Below are 27,080 nucleotides of genomic sequence, written 5' to 3'. Positions count from 1 at the left end.
GTATTAAACAAAACCGGGAAGTGATCAGAAATCCCAGAGTCCTCTATGTCCGTGATGCAAATATCCAGACCATAAGACCAAATCAAGTATATGACCTTTTGTGTGAGTTGGTTCACTTACCCACTGGGTGAGATTGAGGGTGCTAATAAGAGCGAGGAAATCCTTAGCTAGCGAACTGTCCTCACAGCAAACATGAATGTTAAAGTCACCGACAATTAGTATACGGTCATAACGTAGCACTAGGCTCCCCAGCAGATCAGCAAATTCTGGAAGAAAATCCTTGATAAGTTTCGAGGGGCGATACACCACAGCGCAGAGGATGGAGGGGACACAGCTCACTTCCAATAACTGCACCTCGAAACTGGGGTACAGAACAGGTGGCAGCTGCCGACATCGAAGTTTGTCTTTAAAAACTGAAGCTAGCCCTCCACCTCTTCCAGTGGTCCGGGGTGAGCTAATAAAAGCGTAGTCAGGTGGGAGCAGCTCCGAGAAGGGAAAAAGTTCGCCGGGGCGAAGCCAAGTTTCCGTCAGGAATAAGAAATCCAGTCCCGACGATAGAATAAGATCATTTAAAATAAAAGTCTTATTCGTCAATGACCTTGTATTTAGCAAGGCCATACGGAGAGTGGTCACACTGTTACTGGTAGGAGAACGCCGCAGCAGGCGAAGGTTGCCGAGATTCGCACCTCCTCTGGAGGACCGCACCCAGCACCGAGCAGGTGGAAGATCAGCTGGGAGGTCCAGGTAACCATAAGGTCCAACAGGGCGAATCCAGCGATGACAGAATTGTCTGAAGTTAGCATGGTCCCGGGGGGCAGGAATAGATGACAAGATGTTTATAGAATAGCAATCATTTGTCGCAACATAGGACTTTAAAAAGGACTTGATACGAACACGGATGCCGCCACGTTTACCCCGTCTCCGTGAACGTTTCCTTTGAGAGAAGGTAGATGGTAAGTGGCGGAGGTAATCAGGAAAGTCCTTCGAAAGCGGAGGAGGATTCTCAGATCTCCATTTAAAATCTTGTGTCTGGTAGTCCAATGGCCGGAGATTCAAAAGAGTTTGGCGATCACAGGCAAGTAACGTGCAGACATCAGGGCAGCACATAGAGAGAAGGACGACAAACAACAAACAACAGCGGAGGAGACGGCTTGCCGTGAACACTGGCGCCATCTTGCCACACTGACTGACTTAACACTTGCTGAAGTGTTTTTTCTGTTGTTTTGACTCGGTGCAGCTTTCTGTTGTTACGACTGTTTTTCACTTCACTTCAGTCCAATTTAATTTCCTCAAGCCAAACTCGACCTAGCAAGCTGGGGCCGTCGCCTTCGACCACCACCGGGGGCAGATATTTTTTCTGCTGCTTGTATTTGACGCTGACTCGTGTTGCACCAATCACCTTAACAGGATCCCCTGTATAAGTTTCGAGCTTGATTTTGATGGGCTGCAGGCTGGGGGGCTTGTTGTCTTTCCCTGTTTCTCTGAATGTTGCTTCGTTCATGACTGTTAGGCAACATCCAGTGTCTATTTCAAAGTTCACCTTTGTTCCATCAATTTGCATATCCACAGTGTAGGGGTCTACTCTTCTCAAGTGTACCACACTGCCACGCCCTAACAGTTTTCTTTTGTGCCCTTGACTGCACTTGACACAGTTCAACATGAAAGAGTCATCTTCAGAGCTATCAGTTTTGTTGTTATCTGCTTTCTCGCCCACATTGTGAGTACTGTAGTGTGAACTCTGCTTTTTTTCTTTCTTTATACATGTCGATCCATACTTTTTCTGGTTCAGTTTAGTCTTGCTTCTACAAGCTCTAGCTATGTGTCCCACTTTACCACAAGCATGACATTTTTCTTGTTTGTACTTACAGTCTGCTGCTGTGTGCTTGGTTCCTTTGCAACGATAACACTCTTGACTTTCTCCTTTAAAGGTACGACTCTCCTGTTGTCCTCTAGTGAGACTGAAACATTTTGCTGACGTCCCTGAGGTCTGCAGATCCTGTGCATTTTTATTTGCAGTCTCCATGGCTACTGCAATTGACAGAGCCTTGTCAAAAGTGAGATCTATTTATGACAAGAGACGTCTCTGAATTCGGTCATCCTTAATTCCGCAGACGATCCTATCTCTCAACATCTGTTGTAACGTGTTGCCATAGTTACAATCCTGCGCCAGGCGACGCAGCTCCGCTACATGTTCCATGACGGTTTCATTCGGCTTGCGGGAGCGAGAGTCGAACTTATACCTTTGCACAATTTCACTGGGCTTCGGATCGAAGTGACCTTTCATCAGAAGCACCAGCTCTTGGAAGGTTTTGTCTTTGGGCTTGGCCGGGCTGAGAAGGTTTCGCATCAAGCGGTACGTCGCTGCTCCGACGACACTTATTAATATCGCTCTTTGTTTCTCTGCATCATTGATCCCGATATCATTCTCAAAAGGTCAACCCCCCTCCACCCCCCAGTATTTCCGTATACTCATCCCAAGTCTGATTCTTTGGATCGAACGCTACTAGCGTGTCAATTGTAGCCATTTCCGCCTCGAGGTTACTGCCTTCTATTTCCAGCCAAAAACTTTTGCATTCTTTGAAAAGCTAGCCAAACCTGTAGCCAACTCCATCACTTTTTTTCTTCTTCTCTTTTCTTTCAGTCCGGTCGCCCCAAACTCCTTTCCGTTTAAACGTCCTCGTCGCCAAAAAGATGTTGCATCTTCAAAAACAAAAATGAAATAACTGAGCCTTACACCGGAGTATCATTGCAACTTGTTTACTGAACCTTCTTTTCAGTACATGTACAGAACATCAGTGTCCATTTTACTGCGTCCTACAGGACACTCTCTTCCTCCACTTTCTTACAACATAAATGTAACACAGAACCAATACTGCCTCTCCTGGCATTACCATTGTAACGACACACTCATTCTGTTTCTTTCAGATGAATAACAGGAACTTAGGATGTAGGTATCTATGAATAATAACTATTATGCATACTCATACATTTATATAACCAACTAATTTCCTGCGATACCACAAGACAGAAACTAGGAACCCTGACCTCAAATGAGGCAACATGGATCCCGCGTGGATCGCAACGGGGATCCCGTGTGGATCGCAACGGGGAGACGCTGATGACAAGACACAGAGACAAGACTAGGAACAATTTGGAAAGGGAACTGCACAAAAGGGAACTAATGTAACAAAACAAGAACCAAAAGATTTAGAAATAACAAACTCCGATTCAGTAGAGAAATACAAAACACAAGATTAACAAATACAAAAAAATAGAATGGAAAGCTCTTCAATCCAAAAGAACAAATCACAAATCCATAACAGCCTTTAACTTCTTTTACTTGACATTTTGAACTTTTATTTTCAAGCTTTTAAAGCTTGAAGCTTTTAAGAACCGAGAACGGATTCTCTATAAAAACTGGTTCGAAGTAGGGCTGCCATGATTAGTCGACTAGTCACGATTACGTCGACTATCAAAATCAATAGCGACGACTAATTTAATAGTCGACGCGTCATTTGAAGCTTTGTAAGATCCTGAAAGACGCAGGAATAAGTAGAAGGATTTAAGAGTGTAGTAACGGACTGAAACGGCTGCATCCTCCTGAGGCCGCATTTGTAGGCCGATTACATTACAGCGACGCGACGAAGCCTTTCCAAATTCGAAGAATCCTCGAAATGCGGTTGACAAATGCGTCCTCCTTCTCCCCAGATTTGAAGGATGGGTGTATCCTTCGTGGCCCACCATATCCCAGAATTCTTAGCACGACCCAGCCATTTCCAGTTTCCAACAATGGCGGCAGCTACTTAGTTTTAATATTACTCTTATTACTCTTTCCGGGTCACAAAATAAACTTTTAACATATTTTCAGGTGAGAATGTAGCTGTGTAAACCTCAAATATCTGTTCGGTTTATCAAGACACCACATATTTGTAAAAGTGCTCAGACGTTTTCAGAGACGTCTGTTACCCACCAGCTCGATAGCTGACCGGGAGCTTGAGGGTCACTAGAGCCGGCGAGAACAGCGAACTCCTGGAACATCGTTTTCAAACCCCCACGATCTTTCGCTACTCAGGTTAAACATGATATAGAAGTCACTTAGATAACTTATTGTTTGGCTTTTTTGCTGCATTTCGTTGACTTGTACTTGTGACATGTGTAATGACAATAAAGTTGAATTCTATTCTATTCTATTTTTTCAGTGTTTTATTTGCTATAGTTTTCACAAAAGTCAGAAAACTGATTAAACAGAAGTGTGAGATGGTCGAGAATTTACTCCAGTGTCCTGTTATATTTTAGATAGCAAGGAGCAGACGGCTGAGTTTATTAAACTCCACCGAGACAATCTGCAAATTTCATTAAAAGTCTGCTCTTTATTTTTAGCTAGCACATACCTGAAACACTTCAAGATTGATGTTATATATCAATCAGCTATTGATGGTTATATAAGAGCAGATGCATGCTGGTGCAATAAGCGGTATGTATTTATGGAGGAACACAAGAGCCACGCGCATCGAAATAAAGAATTGCACTTTAATAAACTGCATTTCAAAAACCTTTTTCGAATTGCACTTTAATAAAGTGATTTTCAAAATGCTTTTTAAAATGGCGATTCCACTCCTCATTTCAAAATCCATTTCCGTTTCCTGTTCGCTCGGGGATTAACTTTTGGATTAGCTGCTGGATTAACAACTTCATTTTAAAAATCCTGCTGCTATTCAAATTAGCCACACCGTGGGATGTAAGGAGCTCTCTGATTGGTTGGTCAGACACAGGCTGTCTGCCAGCCTGGATTTTTCTAGCTCATAGCTTCGCCCTGCTAAGAAGCCTGTGCTTGTACAAAGGCCGTTCAGCCTCGGGATTTACACTCGGCTTGACACGGATATGTGAAGAATGAAGGGACCCTGCAGCGAAACGGAGAGCCAACCTCTGACTGAGTGCCTGTTTATGCAGTCTGACCACCTGTGGAGGTAACGTGCTAACATGGCTAACGCTAGCATCACCGCACGTAGCCCCGTTATTTTAAGGTCATTTTAGCTTATGAAAATTTTACGTCGCAGCTGTACGAGCTCGCTACGTGTTTTGTAAGCTGCTGTGCTCTTCACAAATAAAGCTGGAGGAAGCTCAGACTATTAGAACCGGCACTGATATGGCGTTATTTTTGTGCCACTATTCTGAGCGCATGTAAAAAAAGTTTGCAGGTGCAAGTGTTGTATTTTGAGGAGAAATTTATTTTGAGCGAAGAAAAGCTGAATTTGAGTGAACAAAATTCATTCCTGCATGCAAAAACGCTATTTCAGTGTTTTCTATTATCCACACACAATAGCAGCCCCTCTCGCTCAGTTTTTGCATTTGTGCTCGCAATGTGTTGCTCGCGCTCTCAACGTGTTGCTCGCGCTCTCAACATTTCTGCCCGTGCGCGCTCAACTCTTTCTGTACATCGTTATATTTGTGCCACAAAACCACATATATTTTAGGGGTGCAACGATACACAAAATTCACGGTTCGGTTCGATACTTTGGTGTCACGGTTCGATATTTTTTCGATACAAAAAATGTTCATGCTTTTTTAATTTGTCATTTATTAAAATTATAAATATATATTTTAACTCAAATGTACAGTTTTTAAATTTAATGTTGCTGAAACAACAAAGTAATAAAAAAAAATAAATCTATCTGATGGAGAAATCCCTCATCTTTGGAAAAGAGAGTTTATTACAGAGAAATGTCTCTTTCCAAAATAAAAGCTATACTATACGCTTCTTCTGGGCTATATTCTCAGCAGCATATTAAACATATCAGGTCCCCATAAGGAGAATCCTATGCTAACGGCTGTCTAAATGACTCGGGTAAAGTTTGTAGCATGGTGCTTGTTGTTTTTGTCTGCTTCCACTTGTCTTTGCACTAGGATGATGTCGGCGTAAATGTGCAGTCATATTCGTTGTGTTCCCACTAGTGCTGTCAGCGTTAATCTGAAATGATGTTAACGCCACAACACGGCAAATCTCCGTTAACGAGCTACCGCGGATCGCCCCGTGCATGGGGCTGGACAGTGTCAACACCTTAACGAGCAAACTGCGCTAACGCACTAGTTCCCACCCATGTAATTGAGCATTGTGTGGCACATCCAACATACTGTTTTACTTTTGTCCATGACACGCTTACCTTCAGGGTCATACTTCACATGAAGACCAAAATAGTTCCAAACGCCAGATCTGAATGAGGGTGGGGGAGGTTCAATTTGCCATGTTGCAATGAGCTTAGCTTCTGTCTTGCTAGCTTGTGCTGCGCTCAGTGGATCTGCGCTCGACAGTGCAGCCTAGGCGGAGTAGTCGAACGCAGATCCACTGAGCGCTCAACACAGACAGCATCGTCAGAAGAAAAGTTGATAAAATAAATTAAAAATTTTATATTGTTCGATACATATGCGTGCCGAACCGAAAGCACTGTATCGAACAGTTCATTATCGATACGAGTATCGTTGCACCCCTTTACACACACACACACACACACACACACACATATATATACATGTATGTATATGTATACATGTATACATATACATACATACATATCGATATAGATATATCTAGATATATAGATCAGAGGTGATCCAGTAATGCTGCTCTATTCAATTAGACTAACTTTTCACTTTAGCTAAAGTTATTAAGTTAGCTAAAGAGTTGGGATGCTGTGTTAGACATAAATAAAGCTAAAACACAAAGGTTTGGACACCGTTTTGCACGTTTCCCTACTGTAGGGGTCTCTGCAAGCATACAGAGGGGGTACTCTGAGAGGGTCCAAGATGACAACTTTGGAATTCTACTAGAAACAGTCGATCATATTTGTTTGTCAAAGCTGAATTCAGGGCAAACTACGCTAAATTAGCGTTTTTAGCTAACAGCTACAATAAGCATAAAAGTTACTGTACGGCTATCATTTGTTAACATGACGCTTGTTCTTATACATGTAGTACATTTATTACCAACCTGAGAGTTTATCCGCTGGTCATTCGACATGACGAATGACTTCTGAAGTCTTAATCCAGCTCATGATGCTGTAGATTCCCGTTTCGGTCCGCTAGTAAAACGTAGTTCTATTAATCTGCGCTCATTACTCTTGAACTGGAAGTAAGTCCCCAAAAACTGAATTTTGGAACTGAAACTGAATGGTGAGAAGTGAATCTGAAATTATTCGAGAGCTAAATTTTTAAAGGATAAAATACAGTTTCAAAGCAAATGAATTCATTACCAAAAATATAAAATTCAATTTCAATTTAGTGATGATCATTTTCAAACCAATAAACTTCAAATTAGGCTAATTCATATTCAGTTTCTAAAAGCATTTATTCAAGTTACAATTCAGATTCAATCCGAGCAATTCAAATTCAAATTTAACTAATTCAAATTCAGTTTCTTTATTTTAAAGTGGATGGTAAAGCGGATGCTGCATCCAGGAGAGAAACAACCGCATTATACTGCTAACTTAACTTCTGCTCCTTGCAAGCATATGTGTGGACAGCATGCTAACACTAAGCTAGCAAGAAGTCAGCATGACTATAAAGACTGTAGCCTATAGGTTTATAATGATACCATATATAATGATAAATGGTAAGTATGAGACAATGGATTTCATGTCATTTTATGGAGAAATGTAACAGTAATGTAATGAGTAGTATAACAAATTACTTTAGCAAAGTACTGCATTGATTTTAATAAAAGTGTTCTGTGTGTGTGTAATACATTACTTTTTATGAGTGATGACCCCAACAGTGGTTACAACAAAGAGGGGAAAAACTTCCAACACGCACAAACATTTAACCACACGACATGATATTAATTTGTACAAATGTATTAATGTTATTATGACACAAATGACATGCTGCTTAGCCTGTGAGAGCCATATAAGAACTCATAAGACATATAGATAATTTTCATGTTACCTATAAAAAAGACCAACATTAAGTTCAATGAGGAGAGATGATTAGAAAGAATGAACGTGATTTATTGATGAAAAGAATATAGATAGCGGTTAGACTCTGGTGGCCCGTCTCAGCGGAGTGGGTGAAAGGGATTAGAGCAGGACCGAGATGCTGGTGGTGGAGATGAAGGTGGCTTGAATGGAGCCTGAGTGATGAGAGGTGGAGATGGGGAGGAGGTGGGTTGCACAAAGCCGTCTGCAAGGAGAATGATAGATGCCAATGAGATTTAAAGTATACAGCATGAATGCTGATTGGCCTGGAGAAGGTCGGGAGAATGTGATTGGACTAGACCAGTGATGATGAGTGACGACGGGAGTGCTTAGATTTAGCTGGCAGCACCTGGATGTGGACAGATGTGAGGCCATGCATCTTCTTTATTGAACTTATGCATAAGCTTCATTTGTATTAAAAAAGTTAAAGTCAGTTCAAAATAATTCATGTCAACAGAAAAATGGCTGGATTATTTCTGTTAATGTTAGTACAACATAGAAACAGTGTAGAGCTTTCACTGCTCTCAGGTTGGTCAGACTCCCACAGCATTGGGAACAGATCTACAAATCAGCAATGAGTAGGAGTGCAGATCTGCTGTGGGAAGATTGCTTTCCCAGTCAAACACAATTTACTACATTTGTCTCCACAAAAAAAAGAAGGAGACTTAACAGCTCTATTAGTCAGACAAGGAATACATTTACCTAGTTTAGTTATGTTTTATTTGTGGAAACTACAACCCTCTTTTCAAAGATGTGTAGACACTATATTAAACGTAAATAAAAAGACAACATAATAACCTGCAATTTGCTGAAAGCGTATACTGGGGACGATCCACCCAAAGTGGTCAGGGAATGATATAGATGAAAACAAAAGAGGGAGCATAAGGAACAAAAAGAGATGAAGAGAGGGTAAACAGCAGGCCTAACGCTTGCTGCTGGTACAACTGTTGATGGTGCAGAAGCAGCAGCCCTGACAGCGAACATGTGGGGAAATTTGAAAAACATTTCACCCCTTCTTCCACACTAAACTTTGTTCTACAAGTTGCGTGAGCCCACAGCGACGGTAGAGGAAGTGCCCGGCTTCATTAAGGGATTTGACTGGGCGGAGTCGGTAATGAAAATGGATGAACAGGCTGCGGTCAGTGCGTGAAGGTCCAGTGCACAGTGATCAGCCAAAAAGTGCGTCGGCCCACCGGGCAAATGCCTGGTATGCCCATTCCAGCCCTGGAGCATTAGTGTCAAGTCTGAAAGTCTAGTATTATGACTAGCCTAATTCCCACCTACACCTGTAATCACAGTCCCTGAAAGCAAGTGGTGTTTTAGACACTATGTTACTGTGCTAGCCAATGTGAAAGCTGCACATGTGGAGATGTACTTACAGTGACAGTAGGTGCAGCGAAGGCCAGGCTGAAGAGCAAAGGCAACGGACAGACTTCCTGTCTTGGGAGGATGTATGGCAGAGATAGACTGCGATCATTACAACTGTACCCAGAATGCACCGGCTGGAAAATATCCGTCAGCTCCAGGAAGTAAAGACTGACAATAGAGGAGGCCAGAATAGGGAGCTGCAGAACAGAACACAGACCGATGCAAAACAAATGAACACAGTGTGTGGAGATGAAGTTAGGAAAAATACATCAATACAAAAATTCACACGCTTGTTTAAAAACAATAAACTGCATGAATATAGGAAATTCTGTTGAAGACTTGTCCTCATTTTTATAGATTAAGGCCAGAGTAACTCAACTAACTTAAAGTACTCATTAAGGTATTTGTCACAGATAAATGGTAAATGGCCTGTATTTGTATAGCGCTTTTACGAGTCCCTAAGGACCCCAAAGCGCTTCACATATCCAGTCATCCACACATTCACACACACATTCACACACTGATATAACTCCATATGAAGCAATGCCCAAACATAACTCCGTTTACTGCCCTCCCCCCGGCTCAGAGATTTAGTGGGGTGTTGTATATGAGTGTAGACTTGTTAAACATAAAATGGCAAATTCTGAATATTGATTTGAAAATAATGGAATTTGAAAAAAAGGGGGTTGAAACAGAAAACGTGTAAATGTCATGCTACTCCTTTTTGAGCATAAACACTGTGTAGACATTAGATATTCATGGAAACTTGATGTTTTTATGTTTTTCTCTTGTTTAGTTATATTTACATGTTCGAAATAAACTATTCTGCCTATCCACATTTTATATGTACATTCATTGGCCACTTAGGTTAGGTGCTCCTGTTTAAGTGCTTGTTGATGCAAATATCCTGTCAGCCAGTCACAATGTCACAACACAATGCATTAAGGCATGTAGCCATGATCAAGGCTACCTGATTAAGTCCAAACCAAGTGTCACAGTGGGGAAGAAAGGTGATTTAAATGAAGATGAAAGTAGCGTGGTCGTTGGTGCTGCTCTGAGTATTTCAGAAACTGCTGAACTACCAGGATAACACAACCTGCTTCCAGCAGGATAACACACCTTGTCACAAAGGTGAAATAATCTTAAACTGGTTTCTTTGAACACGGCAATTAGCTCACTGCACTCAAATATACTCTATAGCAGGGGTCCCCAACCCCTGGACTCCGGTCCAAATCTGGACATCAAGGGGGTTTACTCTGGACCTAAAGCATTTTCCCATTTTCTATGTCGTTAGATATTTTTATTCCTGCTGGCGGAAGTGGCTGACTTTTGAACAGGCGCGATGGGCAGCTATGTGGGTCAGCGACGTTCTAGTCCACACTCTAAGCCAGCTGGTGGCGGTATTGCACCACCAACTGCCAAAAAAACGACAAAGAAGAACAATGCAGGCCATTCAATGCGGGTTGCTAAGTGACTATCTTGGAAGCTCGCACTTGCTGACAGTACAATGACGACTTGGTGCACAGAAGAGTGGGTAAAAGAAGATGGCTCTGTCAAAAATATGTAAAGTGGACTATGAAAGATGAATGGCCATTCCACATCTGTGAATGCTACTCATGACTACTGATCAGTGGTTGTTGATCAATGGTCATGACAATTTGCATATTATTGATCAAGGAGCTGATCTCACAGCCCATTGTTCCTTCAGTGGGCTGGTTTCAGTCATTGTGCAAATGCCCTGTTTATAAGATTGAAACCTGCAGTCAGCTGAGACTGAAGAAGTCACCTGGATGAGTGACGAAACGTTTCTCCCACTGAAAACATCCTGACGAACAGAATCAAATTTTTGGGATTTACTTACCTGGTTGATTGAGCACGCATCGAGACACATTAATGTTGGTTTATGTGCAATAGATTATTGCATAATTTCTTTGTTAAATAGTTTTTTGTTTAATATCAGTACTTGAACTGGATTGCACTTTTCTGTTCAGCAGATGATGTAATGAGCACATGAATAATTGATCAGTAGTTACAAGACAAAAATCGATATTGTTAATTAAATGTTTAATAAACATGAAAGAAAATATTTTTGTTGGTTCATTTAAAATGTTCGGACCCCAGATTGACTGGATGATGGAGTGGGCCTCCTGCTATTGTAGTTGGATACCGCTGCTCTGTAGTCACCAGATCTCAGTCCAACAGAGCATCTTTGGGATGTGTTGGAATGACCGAACAGGAAGGTTTCTATGGAGCACATCTGATTTTGGTTGGCACTGAATGATTTAAAGAAGCCAAAAAAGAAAATATAATTGAAAAATATTTTTGGATTTACATATAATTTGCATCCTACATAAATTATTTTTTACAGAGTTTGACTTGTCTTACTAAACCAGCCAGAACAACTGAAAGTCCATTTTAAGTTGGATTAACTCCTTCCTATGTTTGTGGTGTATTACATTCAACTGTTTCATAAAATGTAAATAGAACCTAAGTACATGTACAATTTATTGTATTATCCTTTTATAACACTTTTATGTTTTAACTGATTTAAAGAAGAAACACAAAAGACAAAGTGCTACATTTTAGATCTCTCTTTAACCTGTCAGTCAAATGTTCAACAGAAAGAAGCATCATATTGCAGATTTTTGGCTTATTTAATGATACAATTATCTGCGCTGCACATATGTGAAACCCAGGGGTTAAAGTGGACCAGAGTGATCTGCAACAGCATAATTTCAAATGGCTGAATCAAAATCCCCAAACACACAAACTGTTCCCACGCAGTTTGTCAGAAAACATATCTGTGAGCTAAATGTGCAGAAAACATGTATGTGCAGCACTGATAGCTGCAAGAAAATGTAAGAGGAAGAGGAGAGATTATTTTCAAAGGTGAGGACTGCTCAGCAAGCTCACATGTAACGTCCTAAATCGCTGTAGGTATTTAAAATCAGATCATTTAAAATCAAGTTTTTGGCTTGTTTTTCTGAAACATCTTGCAAAACGAGCTGACGTATGCAAATGTTGGGTTATTCACAGGTTGCATGAAAATACCAGGCAGCTTAGCGCAGCATAAAGTGGTGTGTTAGCAGGACTGTGATAACGTTTACAGTGATGCATTATGTTGGACTGGCTAAATCTCGATTACATCAAAGGTAACAGACACTAGTTTATAACACTGATGATGCTGGTCAGATTCACTCACTGAATTCCACCTGTTATACCAGCTATCAGCCGTAGAACTCACATAACATTTGTTTATATCTTTTTGAAATTTGGCTGGCTATTACTGAAGCAGCACAGCTGATCACAGCCTGCACACAAAGAATGTACTGGAGCAGCAGGACCGCTGGCCAAGCTGCCATGGCAGAGTCTTTCTGTGGTGCTTCACTTGAGACTATGCTAGTAGCACAGCTAAAGCCTTCAAGGACTGTCGCTCCACCTGGAGCCCAGGTAAGCACTGTTTCTGTTGTTGCTACTCCTAAAGATTGTTGTGCTCTCTTGTCTGTGCCAATAATGATTATAGCTCCACCAGTGATTGCCCCTGAGCCTTCACCTCCACCTGTGTCTGCTCCTAGGCCGGCACGGACTCAGCACTCTCCTGCACCCGTTCCAGTTCTTAGTCTGCTGATTAAATTGTGTCCACAATGAAGATTCAAATTTTAAGGATCAACTCCTGGATTTGTGAGTGAACAACCTGTGAGTAGCAAACTTATCAGGGAGGGAAAACAGACCAAACTCATGTCATACACAAACAAGTTAGGTTCCTTTGCTGGCTGCAGGACGTCCTGCAAACAGCAGCAGGGTTTGTCTGAGGTGTTAAGGAAGACTGTAAAAACATCTGGTAGCTCAGCAGACTAATTAAAAATTTAACAAGCAAATACACAGCTTGAACTTTCAGGTGGAACCACATAATTTCATGGAAAAGATCAAGAACGTACACGGAGACACAGAAACCCATCATGTTGTTAAACTGACACAAGCTCACAGCAGGGTTCACATAGATTGAACTAAGTGGTGATATTTTATCTATTTTAAGAAATTGTTTTAATAATGACAGCAATTATAAGAAAGAGTTAAAGATTTCTAAAAACTGTTGTTTTTTTTACTATTATTATTATTTTCGTTTATTATTATCATTATCGTTCCAATCAGCCTTCATCTGTCTGTCTTTCCACATAAACAGGTAGCGATTTTAGCATTAGCATCTTGGCTAATCCAATCAGATGGCGACAGACAACATGTCATTCCACACCTGCAGAAGAAAATACTGCTAATGATGACTTGTGACTATATGTCTCTTGTGTAAATAAACACATACATCCAAATGTATTGTTGTTTTTAATAATGGTAAATGGCCTGTATTTGTATAGCGCTTTACTTAGTCCCTAAGGACCCCAAAGCGCTTTACACTACAATAATGGTAAGCAACAATGCTAGTCTGCCAAAAAATATAACAAGATATCAAATTTAAAATAATCCAAAGAACGTGTGTAGCTGCTACTGTACAAAAAGATGAAACATGCCAAAGATGATTGGTTCAGGTAAAACAAGCAAGTCAAAGGTCAAGCAGAACTGGGTACAAGAGGCTGATTAATAGTACTTTTGCTTGAAGAGCCCACCCCAGTTGAAAGTAGAAGTGTACCACATATGTCATATAGTGATTTCATTGCTATAGCAATGCCATTTTCTTGTCCTTAGTGTAATGAACGAGCCCAGGCATGTCTGAGAGCAAGAGCTGCTTGTCTGATCATAAGTATCTGCGTCAGCAACCTACAAAGCACAGTACTTTGAAGATATGCAAGAAAACTGATATGCAAGAAACAAACTTGTTTCACTGCTTGGGGCAAAAGCACAGCACTGAGTACAACCAGGCTACAGACGAGGGAACACCAGCAGCTGGTCATGTTTAACCCAGATGACTACACTAAACATCAATGGAGCGCTCGTAACTGTACCAGGAGCAGCAAACAATGGATGGAAATTATAAAATATTTTATTATGTCAAAATATTGTGTAGGGTTCTGATGAGTTACACGGTTACTTTAATGACTGATAAACTAAAGCGTAAAGCAGTTATTTTGCAGTTATTTACAATAAAGACCCTACATATTAATCAGTAATTTTCATTTTATTATTTCATTGGAAAAAGTCATTGGTTACACTGGATCCAACAACTGAAAGCAGTTAAGTAGCTGACACACTGTAACAGGTAGGGCTGCCACGATTAGTGGACTAGTTACGATTACGTCGACTATCAAAATTGTTGACGACTAAGTTAATAGTCGACTCGTCGTTTGAAGCTTTGTAAGATCCTGAAAGACGCAGGAATAAGTTGTAGGATTCATCCATCCATCCATTATCTTCCGCTTATCCAGGGCGGGGTCGCGGGGGCAGCAGCCCAAGCAGAGAAGCCCAGACCTCCCTCTCCCCAGCCACCTCCTCCAGCTTATCCGGGGGAACACCAAGGCGTTCCCAGGCCAGCCGAGAGATATAATCTCTCCAGCGTGTCCTGGGTCTGCCCCGGGGCCTCCTCCCGGTGGGACATGCCCGGAAAACCTCGCCCAGGAGGCGCCCAGGAGGCATCCTTGTCAGATGCCCGAACCACCTCAACTGGCTCCTTTCGATGTGGAGCAGCGGCTCTACTCTGAGCCCCTCCCGGATGGCCGAACTTCTCACCCTATCTCTAAGGGAGAGGCCAGCCACCCTTCGGAGGAAGCTCATTTCCGCCGCTTGTACTCGCGATCTCGTTCTTTCGGCCACTACCCACAGCTCGTGACCATAGGTGAGGGTGGGGCGTAGATCGACCGGTAGTTGTAGGATTTAAAAGTGTAATAACGGACTGAAACAGAAGATGGCAGCACTGCATCTACAAGGATGCCAGCTGCCCTTAAACGCCAAAGAAGAAGAAGCTGTCTCCATCAGGGGCTGCATCCTCCTGAGGCAGCATTTCTAGGCCGATTACGTCACAGCGATGCGACGAAAGCTGTCTAAATTCAAAGAGTCCTCCAGATGCGTCCGCCTTTTCCCCAGATTTGAAGGATGGGTCGCGTGTATCCTTTGTGGCCCAGCCTATCCCAGAATTCACAGCGCGATCCAGCCAATTCCAGTTTCCAACAATGGCGGCCGCTACTTAGTTTTAATATTACTCTTATTACTCTTTCTGGGTCACAAAATAAACTTTTAACATTTTCAGGTGAGAATGTAGCTGTGTACACTTCATATGTCTGCTCGGTTTATCAAGACATCACATATTTGTAAAGCGCTCCGACGTTTTCGGAGACGTCTGTTACCCACCAGCTCGATAACTGACTGGGAGGTCACTAGAGCCGGCGATAACACCAAACTCCCGGCACATCGTTTTCAGACCCCCACGGCCTTTCGCTACTCAGGTTAAACATGATATAAAAGTCACTTGGATAACTTAAAAATGTGATTGTTTAGCTTTTTTCAGTGTTTTATTTGTTCCTCAGTAAATCGGTTTGGCTGAGATTAAAGTTATAGTTTTCACACAGCTGAATAAACATCAAACAGAAAACTGGTTAAACAGAAGTGTGAGATGCTCGAAAATTTACTCCAGTGTCCTGTTATATTTTAGACATGAAGGATCAGATGGCTGAGTTTATTAAACTCCACTGAGACAATCTGCAAATTTCATTAAAAGTTTAATAAACTATCGAGGACTTTCGGTGAGGCATGTAGAGACATGGTCACGCCACATTGAGCTCCGTCTGTACTCTCCCTTTCTAGGCACTTATAGTGAAGTTAGTGTACCCTTTTTTACGAGCAGCCGAAGCCAAAAGAGAAACATTGCAGAGCGTGATGAAAAACATGCGGGCAGAGGCCTTGGACCAAGCTTTATCGCCTGTCGGTGCAAGTATTTCTCAAAATGTAACCTTGCTGCGGTCGGTCCAAGACAACTTAAACATGCAGGCAGATCAAGTGGATATGCCACTGGTCAAGGTCGATATCCTACAGGGCTCAGTCCGCCAAGTCAAAAAAGATGCTAACAACTGTATAACTGAAATGGGCAAGCTCACACTCAAGATTAATGAGTTGGAAGATCGAGAACGGAGAAACAACATCAGAATCATTAACCTACCAGTGGGAATCGAAGGGGATCCTTGCGAGATGGCATAACTCAGCTCATAACTTCAGGACGTCGGAGCAGTATGCGTCACGTGATAGAGCGGCTGTGGCGTGCGAGACCTGTCGGCAGTCTGGTTGAGCATTTGGAGCCTCGCTACCAAACCAGCATTTAATCTCAGAGAAAGGTATCCCAGAGAAGTAAAGCAAGTGTGTAAGTTCATCTCTGAATGTTTGTAAAGCATTCCCACATTAAGCTTAACAACCGATATATGGAGCTACTGCCTCTTCTCTCTCCCTCCCTCTCCTGGTGCTGCTTCAATCATGAAACTGATCAATGATCAGCTGATCGGCTTTTCTCTCTTGTTTGTTTATCACCCACTTTGCGCCAGAAAGAGGAAACCAGCGGCTGAACAACAGCAGCACGTTTAAGCTTGATAAACTGTTGTTAGAATTTATTTAATATTACTTTCTACACCAGGATCTTTTTCTATGCAGCTGACGGCTGGTAACTGTGCAGGGGCGGATCTAGCAAAGTTTAGCCAGGGGGGCAGGTAGGGCATTAACAGGGAAAGGGAGCACAAAGACATACTTTTCTTTCCTACTCTCATGTCTAGCTTTTAATAAATAATTATCTGAATCTTACAACCAAAGTTTTCATCTGATATAAAATGTATAGAAGTCCATTATTATATATCAGAACTATTAAGACAAATTTTTAACTTAGTAAGCTATCGTACTTTTTCCTTTGGGAAGGTACCATCTGTGCAGTCCGCAATTCTGTTGGAGGAAGATGTTGAATCTATTTAATTATTGTAGAAAAATAATTGATTTCTGTGCATTTTTTTTTCACGTGCATTAAATTAAAGTTGATTACGTCGATTAAGCATCATGATGGGGAGGGTGGGGGGTGGTTCCCTTTTTTTCTTTTTGCTGGGAGTTTGCAACCCTGTTAGTTAGGCTGCTTAATATTTCTGCGAAGTACTCTTTAAAATGCCAGAATAGGGAGGATGGAGCAGGTTTAAATTTATTAGATTGATCAGTGTTGCTGAACTATGAAATATTTTGGGTGCAGTGTATTTTTTACATACAGGTATAACAGAATAGCTTTAGTGTTGTTGTTTATTTAAACTTGAGTATGAACTTTAAAGATATTAAAGATATTAAAGATATTAAAAAAAACTATTTTATTGATCAAAAAATACACTATATCAGATTCATATCGGGATCAGACATAAAAAAGTGGTATCGTTCCATCTGTAGTATAAAGTGGGATATATTACAAAAATCTAGACCAGAAGGAGGATGGGCAGTCCCGAATTTCAAACTATACCATTTGGCATTCACATTGAAACATATCAGGCAATGGTTGGATCCAGATGCAATGGCCCCATGGTTGGACATTGAAAAACACCTTGTAACCTCGATTACACTACAAGACTTTCTTTTCTCTGGGATTTCACTTAAACAGTGCTCATTGCGACAGGGGCCTATAATTTCGTATTTATTGAAATCATTTAGACTTTCAGGAAAAGTTCTTAGGTGGACTAACAAAGTGGCACAAGCACACCCCTGTATGGCAAAATATCACTTGCTAACTGGGTCCAAAACCTTCACTAAAAGCCCATGGGCTCAAAGCCCTATCCAGGTGTTAGAGGATTTAAACGGTACAAATTCAAATACTTAGTTTCCAGGAGCTGGTTACTCGCTATAGAGTCCCAGAGCAGTCATTATTTCACTATTTTAGATTACGCTCAGCCCTCAAATCGCATAATATCCAGTGGGGAGACAATTTAAAGTTGCACTCAATTGTAGAGCTGGTGCAAAACTCACCTAAAAGAATAGCTTCATCTATCTACTTGAATCAATTAAAGCGGTTAAAATCCCAAGATTTTTCTATTAAAGAATGGCAAAAAGACCTGGCAGGCCAACAAGAGAAGATGGCCTGGACCACAACCTGGGCCAATGTTGCCAGTTCATCAAAGAATCCCAGCCACCAATTTATCCATTATAAGATATGAATGTACTTAACTCCTCAGAAAAGATTCCAGATGAAAATAACCTCTCATCCTTACTGCACATTCTGCTCGAGTGCTACTAGGGCTGGAGCCGAACCCGAATACGCTATTCGGAAAGGCACAAATAACGTGTTATTTACAAATAATTATTTTGAACAAATACTTAAAAAATATTTGTATTCAGGAACAAGGAAAAACTTTATATCAAAAAGCTGAGTTTCCTTATGAGACCGCGGTGCATGCCCGGATGAGTAACATGTTAAAGAGGTGACTGACACGGGCCGCCCCACACAGCAACAGAGAAAGCTGAGGCTGAACTGCATCGCTATTTTTGTTGAATATACTTTTTTTTTTTTTTTTACCATAACTGGATTTTTACGCCCATTTTGAATTTTACTCGAATACAAATACAAATACTTTTCCCTCCTCAACAAATACAAATACAGATACAAATACCGGCTGCTTTGCACATCTCTAAGTGCTACTGTTGGAGCCTTGACGCATTCCCTACGGCAGGGGTCGGCAACCCCTGCCATAGAGAATGCGTGTTAACTGAGTTAACTGAGGGCACGACCATAGCTGGACTGGCCATCCGGCATACTCAGCATTTGCTCGGTGGCCCGGTGACTTTTTTTTTCTCTTTGTAACGGTATAAACAATGAAAGGTGGTGGATTGGCCAGATGCTGGTCGGTGTGTAAAAATAACTCAGTTGTTTGGTGGAGGCTGTGGCGGAGCTTCCACAGATTCAGTAACATTAGCAAGTGGTGGAGGCCAGCAGGTGGATGAGGGAAAGGTGAGGCAGGAGGAGCAGAGACCCGAGGCGGCCGCCGGTCCGAGTGTCAGGTGAACTGAACTTCAGGTAAGAAGTTATGACCTGCAGTCTATCTGGGTCAGATATAAACCAAGTTTAGGTGGAGTTTATTTTCGTTGTGCTGACTTTTTACAGTCAGTTACAATAACTCGTACTGCGTGCTAGCTAGCATGACGGAGTTTCTACAGCTGGGTGGTGCTATGGTGTTACTGACAGTGAACTTTATTTTATTCATAAGGTTAGTTAGTAGAGTTGCCAACCGTCCCGTAAAAAGACGGAATCGTCTCGCATTGAGAGAAAATATCACGCGTTTCATGTTGAGGTGAAAAAGAACAGTTTGTCCCCGACTTCAGGTAGGATGAAAAAGACACAAAGCTGGATTTATTCTGTGTCTTTGCTGCACAGCTGCCTCTTCTTCTCTCATTCTCTCTCCTGTTTTTTCTTCAATCATGAAACTGATCAATGATCAGCTGATCGGCTTTTCTCTCTTGTTTGTTTATCGCCCACTTTGCGCCAGAAAGAGGAAACCAGCGGATGTCGCGTTAAACAACAGCAGCACGTTTAAGCTCGATCAGCTGTTGTTAGAATTTATTTAATATTAATTTCTAGTATCAGCTGATGTTTGCTGGAGCCACAGCTGTAAAGCTGCTGGTCATGATGTCGGTTTGGATATGTGGTGAGAAACATGAAGATGAAACCAGGAGATGTCCTTACTGAATCATCAGAGCTGAACAGGTGATGGAGAAACAGGTTTACCTTTTAGGTGACATGGATGAGTTGAAGTTATGAACTGTTTCTGAGAGACAAAAAACACCAGGATCCTTTTTTATGTAGCTGACAGCTGGTAACTGTGCAGGGGCGGATCTAGCAAAGTGTTGCCAGGGGGCCAGGTAGGGCATTAACAGGGAGAGGGGGGCACAAAGAAATACTTTCTTATTTTCATTTAAAATGTCTCGATTTTATTAAATAATTATCTGAAGCTTACAACCAAAGTTTTTATCTGACGTAAAATGTATAGAAATCATACATATAACATCGAAGCAGCTGGAATCCACAGCTGTGCGTGTTCATGGAGCTGCATGTTCACCTGCTGGACGTCACTACCTGACAGGTTTAACTGTCTTCAGAAGATTGCAGAGGCCTTATTGACAGTGTTTGGCTCTACATGTCTGTGTGAGCAGATTTTCTCTCACATGAGTCCTCAGGTAGCCTCTGAATGCTGGACACTCGGAGACCTGTGTCTCTGAGTGGGAGACCAGAGATCACATTAACATGTGTGTCTCTGTATTAACAAACATGCCATATTGGCCCAGTTTATTTTTCTTATCATTGTTGTGAGGACACCATAAATAGCATTTGCATTTTCTGTTGTTCAGTTCATTTGCTGTTATGGATAAAAAGTCTTTTTTTGTTTCAAAATAGCTGATAACTATTCGCTGATAGCTGCCAACATCTGTGAACAAATATAATTCTATAAAGTGGTTCTATATAGTGTGTAACTGTTAATATAGAGCGTTAAATTTATTGCTAATGCATCATATGGCACACTGACTTCTGAGGGAATTTTAAATGCACTCATCATCAGAAAGGTTGCCGACCCCTGCTCTATGGGAATGTCCTGATGTGTTCTTATTCTGGAGCAAGGTAAAAAAGTTACTGTCATCACTGACAAATATCAGTCTCCCTGCTGACCCACTACTACATCTTCTACTTAATGACTCTAGGCTTTCAATGACAATGAAAGCGCACAAATTATGGCTGGCAGGCATAACTGCAGCCAAAAAGCTAGTGGTTCAGAGGTGGCTACCACCACATGATCTCTCGGTGAAACACTGGTTACATGCCTTCATATCTTGTACTTAGAACTATGCTCAGCTAGGGTCAACCATGCAAACCCCTCAACAGTCCAAAATTGGCTAAAGGGAATTAGAGAGACCAGAGGTTACTCAGGAATGTGCAATAGGCAAGTTAATGCATGTAATTTTCTTCTTTTTGTTTTAAAGCACTGACCGTCTCTCCTTGTTCATTATGTTAACCTGTGGTGAATGTTATGGTTATGCTGTAAAGGTGATATGTGCTGGTAGGGAGGGCGGGGGTGGAGGAAAGGGACTTGTAGGGTTTGGGTTTATGTTCTCGGGGAACTCAATATGTTGTATGTTTGTGGTGTGCTGTATAAGATGGTTACCTTTAATATTGCATTATATTAAAAAAGTTTAATAAACTATCATGCTGTCTTTATTTTTAGTTAGCACATACCTGAAACACTTCAAGCTGTAATCTGATGATAGTTATATAATGCATGCTGGTGCATAAGCTGTAGGTTTTACGTCCAGTGGATGCAGGATCTGAGTCGTCGATTATCAACATAATCGTTCGTCTCAGCCCTGCTATTATATTTTTTATATATTATATTATATTATATTTTGTATTTTTTTCACATACCAAAACATGAAATAGACTAGCTTTGCTTGATCTTCATAATAATCTGTGTTTTTAATAGTGTGCCACATCACAAACGTAAAACAGCAATGATAACCCTTGAGCCCACTGGTGCCATATAAATACAACTGAATTGAATGCAGCATTCTCAGGACTAGTGTAATATTTAGTAATAATATTAACTTACTGTGTTTCATAGTTATTAGCCTATTGAGTTGATTTCCTGGCCTACAGACACCTGCTTCAATGACAGAAAAGGATATTTTACACAGAGACAACGATCTATCATTTACTCAGCTGTCGTCAATGACTTCCCTTTAATCCTCATGGATGTTTTATTAAGTACATACAGGAAGAGAAATTTGAAGATGTGCCAAACAAAGCAAAGCCTTTGTGGATACTGTGCACAGAGGGAAGCAGGCTACAGTAAGGATGTTTTCCTCCTCTTAATGTCTGTAGCTCTGAATGCAGAGATATAAAAATACACCCCATTCAGTGGGCCATGTTGCCTAGCAGCCAGTTAGTGGGTAGGATGGTGTGACAGTGTGTGAGATAGGCAATGTACCAGACACAGGGCAACTCTGTCACGGAAAGAAAGAGAAACTGTGATTGACAGAGAATGTTTCAACCTAAACTCTGTGCCAGGGGCAAACAATGAGCTGAAACGTAATCGTGCACGCTCCTCACAGTTAGCATCGCACGGCAATATTTTATGTATAGCACAGAATCAGCAAACCCTGCATGCAAGCAGGCTTCCTCTTCATTACACATTCATATGAAATTCACACATTTTAGCTGAATATACAACATTTTGGAAAGACTGGCTAGGGAATCTGCCCCGGGTCGGTAGATGGCATGGATCACCTGTGTTACTGTGCATCATAGAGCAGAAAAATATCAACAGGCCTAAAAGCTGGGTGTGTGAGTGAATATAGAGAATTGTGTAGAGGTTGTTTTGTGCGATGGACTGTCAGAATTGTCCTGGCATGCCTCTCACTAATGCCTTTAGATTTAGCTGGGCCTGACCACTGGAACGATTATGTCTCAGGGCCAGAAATATCCACGTATCCAACGTCCAACTTCAAACATGACAGTAAGTGAAGGGACCATAAAGAGAAAATTAGAGCGTTCAAAGACTCGCTGTGCTGTCAGACACTTGACCAAGCAGTCAGGCGTGGTTTTACCTCCCATCCTTTCTCTGGACTCCTGTTTCTGCCACACACTCTAAGGAACATCCCCCACTGGTTTGGACGACACATTGGTGCCTGCCATGTTGTTGTTTTGGTGTGTTCGGAGCCAGGCGTTAACATTTAAGGAGGAAATAGGGTTGTCTGCTAATGCTTGCACATGCATATACTCCACATGCCCCTGGTACTGCCAAAAGGTCTTACTCTGTGCCACGTCATGTTACAACCTGTGGTACAAGAACAAGTGGCCTACAGGAGGTGATGGCAGAGTCAGACAATTCACTGTCAGAGGTTTTGTGAACAGCATCATTAATCAAACTCACAGAAATGCTTTTACAGACTCACACATGTTCTTTTCTTGGCTCTTTGTCTACTTGTCATTAATTAATCAGTCAGTAATTAGAAAAGACAAACTGAGATTTTACTTCCAGTGGCAAACGCCTTTGCACAGTACACAACAGGACAGCGTGTACACTAGGGCTGCCACAAACGATTATTTTGATAGTCGACTAGTCACCGATTATGTTTGCGATTAGTCGACTAATCAGATCATCATCCATTGGACGTAAAACGTACAGCTTATTGCACCAGCAGCATCTGCTCTTATATAACTATCATTAGCTTACAGCTTTACGTGTTTAAGGTGCTAACTAACAATAAAGACAAGATGATAGTTTATTAAATTTTAATGAAGTTTGCAGATTGTCTCGGTGGAGTTTAATAAACTCAGCCGTCTGCTCCTTGCTATCTAAAATATAACAGGACACCGGAGTAAATTCTCGAGCATCTCACACTTCTGATAATCAGCTGTCTGCTTGACGTTTATTCAGCTGTGTAAAAACTATAACTTTAATCTCAGCCAAACCGATTTACTCAGGAACAAATAAAGTACTGAAAAAAGCCAAACAATAACATTTTTAAGTTATCTAAGTGACTCATATATATTTAACCTGAGTAGTGAAAGACGGCGGTGGGTTTGAAAACGATTTGCCGGGAGTCCGGTGTTCTCACCAGCTCTAGTGAGCCTTGCCCCCGGCTCGCTATCGAGCTAGTGGGTAACAGACGTCTCCGAAAACGTCGGAGCGCTTTTGAAAATCTGTGGTGTCTTGATAAACTGAGCAGATATTTGAGGTTTACACAGCTACATTCTCGCCTGAAAATATGTTAAACGTTTATTTTGTGGCCCAGAAAGAATAATAAGAGTAACATTAAAACTAACTAGCTGCCGCCATTGCTGGAAACTGAGCAGGGCTGCGCTATGAATTCTGGGATACAGTTTCTTCTTCTTCGGGGTTTAACGGCAGCTGGCATCCTTGTACATGCAGTGCTGCCATCTTCTGTTTCAGTCCATTATTACACTCTTAAATCCCGCTACTTATTCCTGCGTCTTTTGTGATCTTACAAAGCTTCAAACGACGCGTCGACTATTAAATTAGTCGTCGACGATTTTGATAGTCGACGTAATCGTGACTAGTCGACTAATCGTGGCAGCCCTAGTGTACACTCCTGGGCTGTCCTGAAGACTGATTTTTTGACCTTTGGAGGTTTCGGAGTAATCAGCAACAAATAATCAAAGCTTCCCCCAGCAGGTGGAGGGTTGGGGTGGCGAACAATGACACGTCTAATTTGATAAACACAGCAAAATCACCATTAACGTGAGTTAAAGACAACGTTGACATTTCAGCTAGTTAAAAGTAGATCACTCAGATAGAAATTCACAAGCAGCAGAAAAGCTCTTACTGTCTCCTTTCACACTGCTGCTCTCTGTCACTGTCTGAAACCTTGTTTTTCACATAACCAATAAACACAACAGGGAAAGACATTCATCATCGTTGCAAAGCAGTAGGATCCTGTCACCAGATTTCTGCTAAAGGGAACTTGAAAAGTGTCTAAATCTAGCAACAAATTGGGGAAATTAGCAGCAGTGAGAAGAAATGTGTAAACAGGAAATCAGCTGACACGATGAAGTATGTTTGGCCTTTTCTGTGCTTTAATTTACTTCGGGTTCTTTATGTTTGGCTACTGCAGATTTTAAGAAATAATTCTACTCATATATGACGCTGTGTGGTCAAATACATCAGCGATCTTCAGCAGCTCTTGGGACATTTGTCGCTTTGTCATTCATTTTCAGTCCAGTCCTTGTACCTGAACATTTTCAGAGCAATGATTTTTGTTTGTTAAGTCATGTAACTGACATAACTATTATTCATGCATAAACACCAAGCATATGCACCAAATTCACAGGATGAACCAGTGCTGTGCCTGCAAATAACAAAGATAATTTATATTTGGTTGTCTGTTATTTGCAGGCATGTCTCAAAAACACACGAGAAAACACAATTTGACTGACATTGCTGGTGGAATATTTCTGCACCAACAGCATGCTGGTTCTGCTCGGTGTTTCACCTTCCCTTATGTCTGAAAACTTGACATATTGCCATATGGTGTGCACAGTGTCCTTAAAAAGGTGAAGGAAAAAAGCACAAGTGGCAATCTGTCGACAGGAGATGAACGGTATCCAAAATTCACAACATTAAGAAATGAGGGAAAAAATCCAGCAAAGACCTACATCTTGACCTGAGAGATGCACCTGGAACAAGCCAGCCTTTACAAAGAGAAACGGAGAGAAAAGACACGAGAACTGGCCTGACAATCAGCAGGAAGGGATCTTACAGAGAGAGGAATGCTAAACTTTGGGTCAAACCATCAGTATGTACAGAGGACGTCAGGAGCAAGGCACAACAGTCAGTGTCAACAGCATCCTTAGAACACAGTAAAGGCTCTGTCAGGGTTTGGACTGCACCTCAGCCCATCAGATGCTGATTCATCATGGAAAGCATCTTATTGTGTACAGTCAGATGGTTTCTTAGGTGTTTACAGTCTCAGTAGGCTGCATGTCTAAATAAAGTAAAATCTTTACTTCCTACTAAACTCCATTGCTGGTGTGTACGTAGAGTCTGAGCAGCAACACAGCCCAGTCTACGCCCAACATGTTCACATTGTCGTCCAAATCTTGAGGAAAATGTCATTTTCCTGGTGCAGCACAATTGTGACTGGGGAACAAAAGCACTGCTGGCGCAGATTTAAGACGTAAACACCTTAGATATGGTGACAAGCAGGCAGAAGTTAGGCTGATGTTTAATTCAGTGTAAAGTTAGACTAACAAATCATCTTTGCACGCACTAACCTGACAGTATAAAGCAACAGATGAAATATTATTATCATGTTCTGCAGTCAGTACTAGAAATACAGATTAAAACAAAGGCAGCCTTAATGGGCCAAAACCAATATTACTGCTATTATTATTAAAAACAGAGATGTCTTCTTTTTAATGCTGCTAGAAGAACGCTGCAGATTGTGGAGCCTACGGGAAGAAGGCTGCTTCACAGTCTGTGGGCGTATAAACTAAATGCAGCATGATGGCAGTAGGATTTAGCCCAGAAGAGGACAGAAATGACTGTGCAAGTCCAAGCCTCGCACTGATCTGTCGGGAACAGACTAAAGCCCTAACCTGTGGCTGCTAATGTGCTAATCCTGGTTATTCAAAACACAATGAAAGTAAGCTGCAGTAGTGCAGCATTAAATCTGGACTCTCCTCACTCCTTTCTGTCTGCTGGCTCTGATCGACGTGTGAGCCATGAACGATATCTGCACACTGACGATGTTTGATCTCAAATCTTTGTCCCCAACAAATCTGCTGTATGCAAAGGGAATCGTAAGAGAGGATGCAGAGTCACTGGCCTCTGAAACATCAGGTAAACATCACTGCTATACCATTACAGCCTGCCTGGCCAACCTAGAGCAAAAAGCATCCTCAGTGTGTATCCACAACAATTTAACAGGTGATTTCTCTGTGAGTGTGTTTTGCTCCCAGGACGGTGACGAGCATCTGCGAGGAGCACCTGCACCAGCTGCCCCTCCCTCCCTCCACCGTCCCCAGTAGAGCAGCACAGACCCATCACTGAGAGCATTTACATCGTAATAGACGGACAGATGTTCACCTCTACGAAATAGAAGCAGGGCAGCAGGGTGACGCTGTCCTTGGTCTCCTTCCCGCCTTTCAGTCGCTCCTTGGCACGAGACATCACGAGCGCCCGCTGGTCTCTCCCGTTGCCGGGAGACAGGGAGCTGTACCTGATTCCCGTCGTAATTTTGCCGAAACTGCGGCCGACCCCCCCCTCCCCCTCGACCCTCCCTAGCTCCCAA

At 41.8% G+C, this 27,080-nt stretch overlaps 1 protein-coding gene across 2 annotated transcripts in view; it reads right to left on the bottom strand.

The window, feature by feature from the left end:
• The window catches only part of LOC146366364 (phospholipid phosphatase-related protein type 4-like), a 67,922-nt gene extending 40,940 nt beyond the window's left edge, over positions 1–26,982 (bottom strand). The window contains exons 1-2 of one of the 2 annotated variants that reach the window (XM_084913117.1): positions 26,876–26,982; positions 9,347–9,532 (exon numbers count right to left, since the gene is read on the bottom strand). In XM_084913117.1, coding sequence (XP_084769243.1) covers positions 9,347–9,532; positions 26,876–26,959 — 270 coding nt within the window. In that variant the 5' untranslated portion in view covers positions 26,960–26,982. Of the gene's footprint in view, positions 1–6,985; positions 7,161–9,346; positions 9,533–26,875 lie in introns of those variants that run through there. The other variant, XM_084913118.1, reaches the window with a different exon arrangement.
• Positions 26,983–27,080: the final 98 nt, after the last annotated feature.

This window comes from Perissodus microlepis, chromosome 18 (assembly GCF_051167445.1).
Source record: "Perissodus microlepis isolate ML-2025 ecotype Zambia chromosome 18, ASM5116744v1, whole genome shotgun sequence".
NCBI lineage: Eukaryota > Metazoa > Chordata > Actinopteri > Cichliformes > Cichlidae > Perissodus > Perissodus microlepis.
This window is presented reverse-complemented; position numbering and strand designations above follow the sequence as displayed.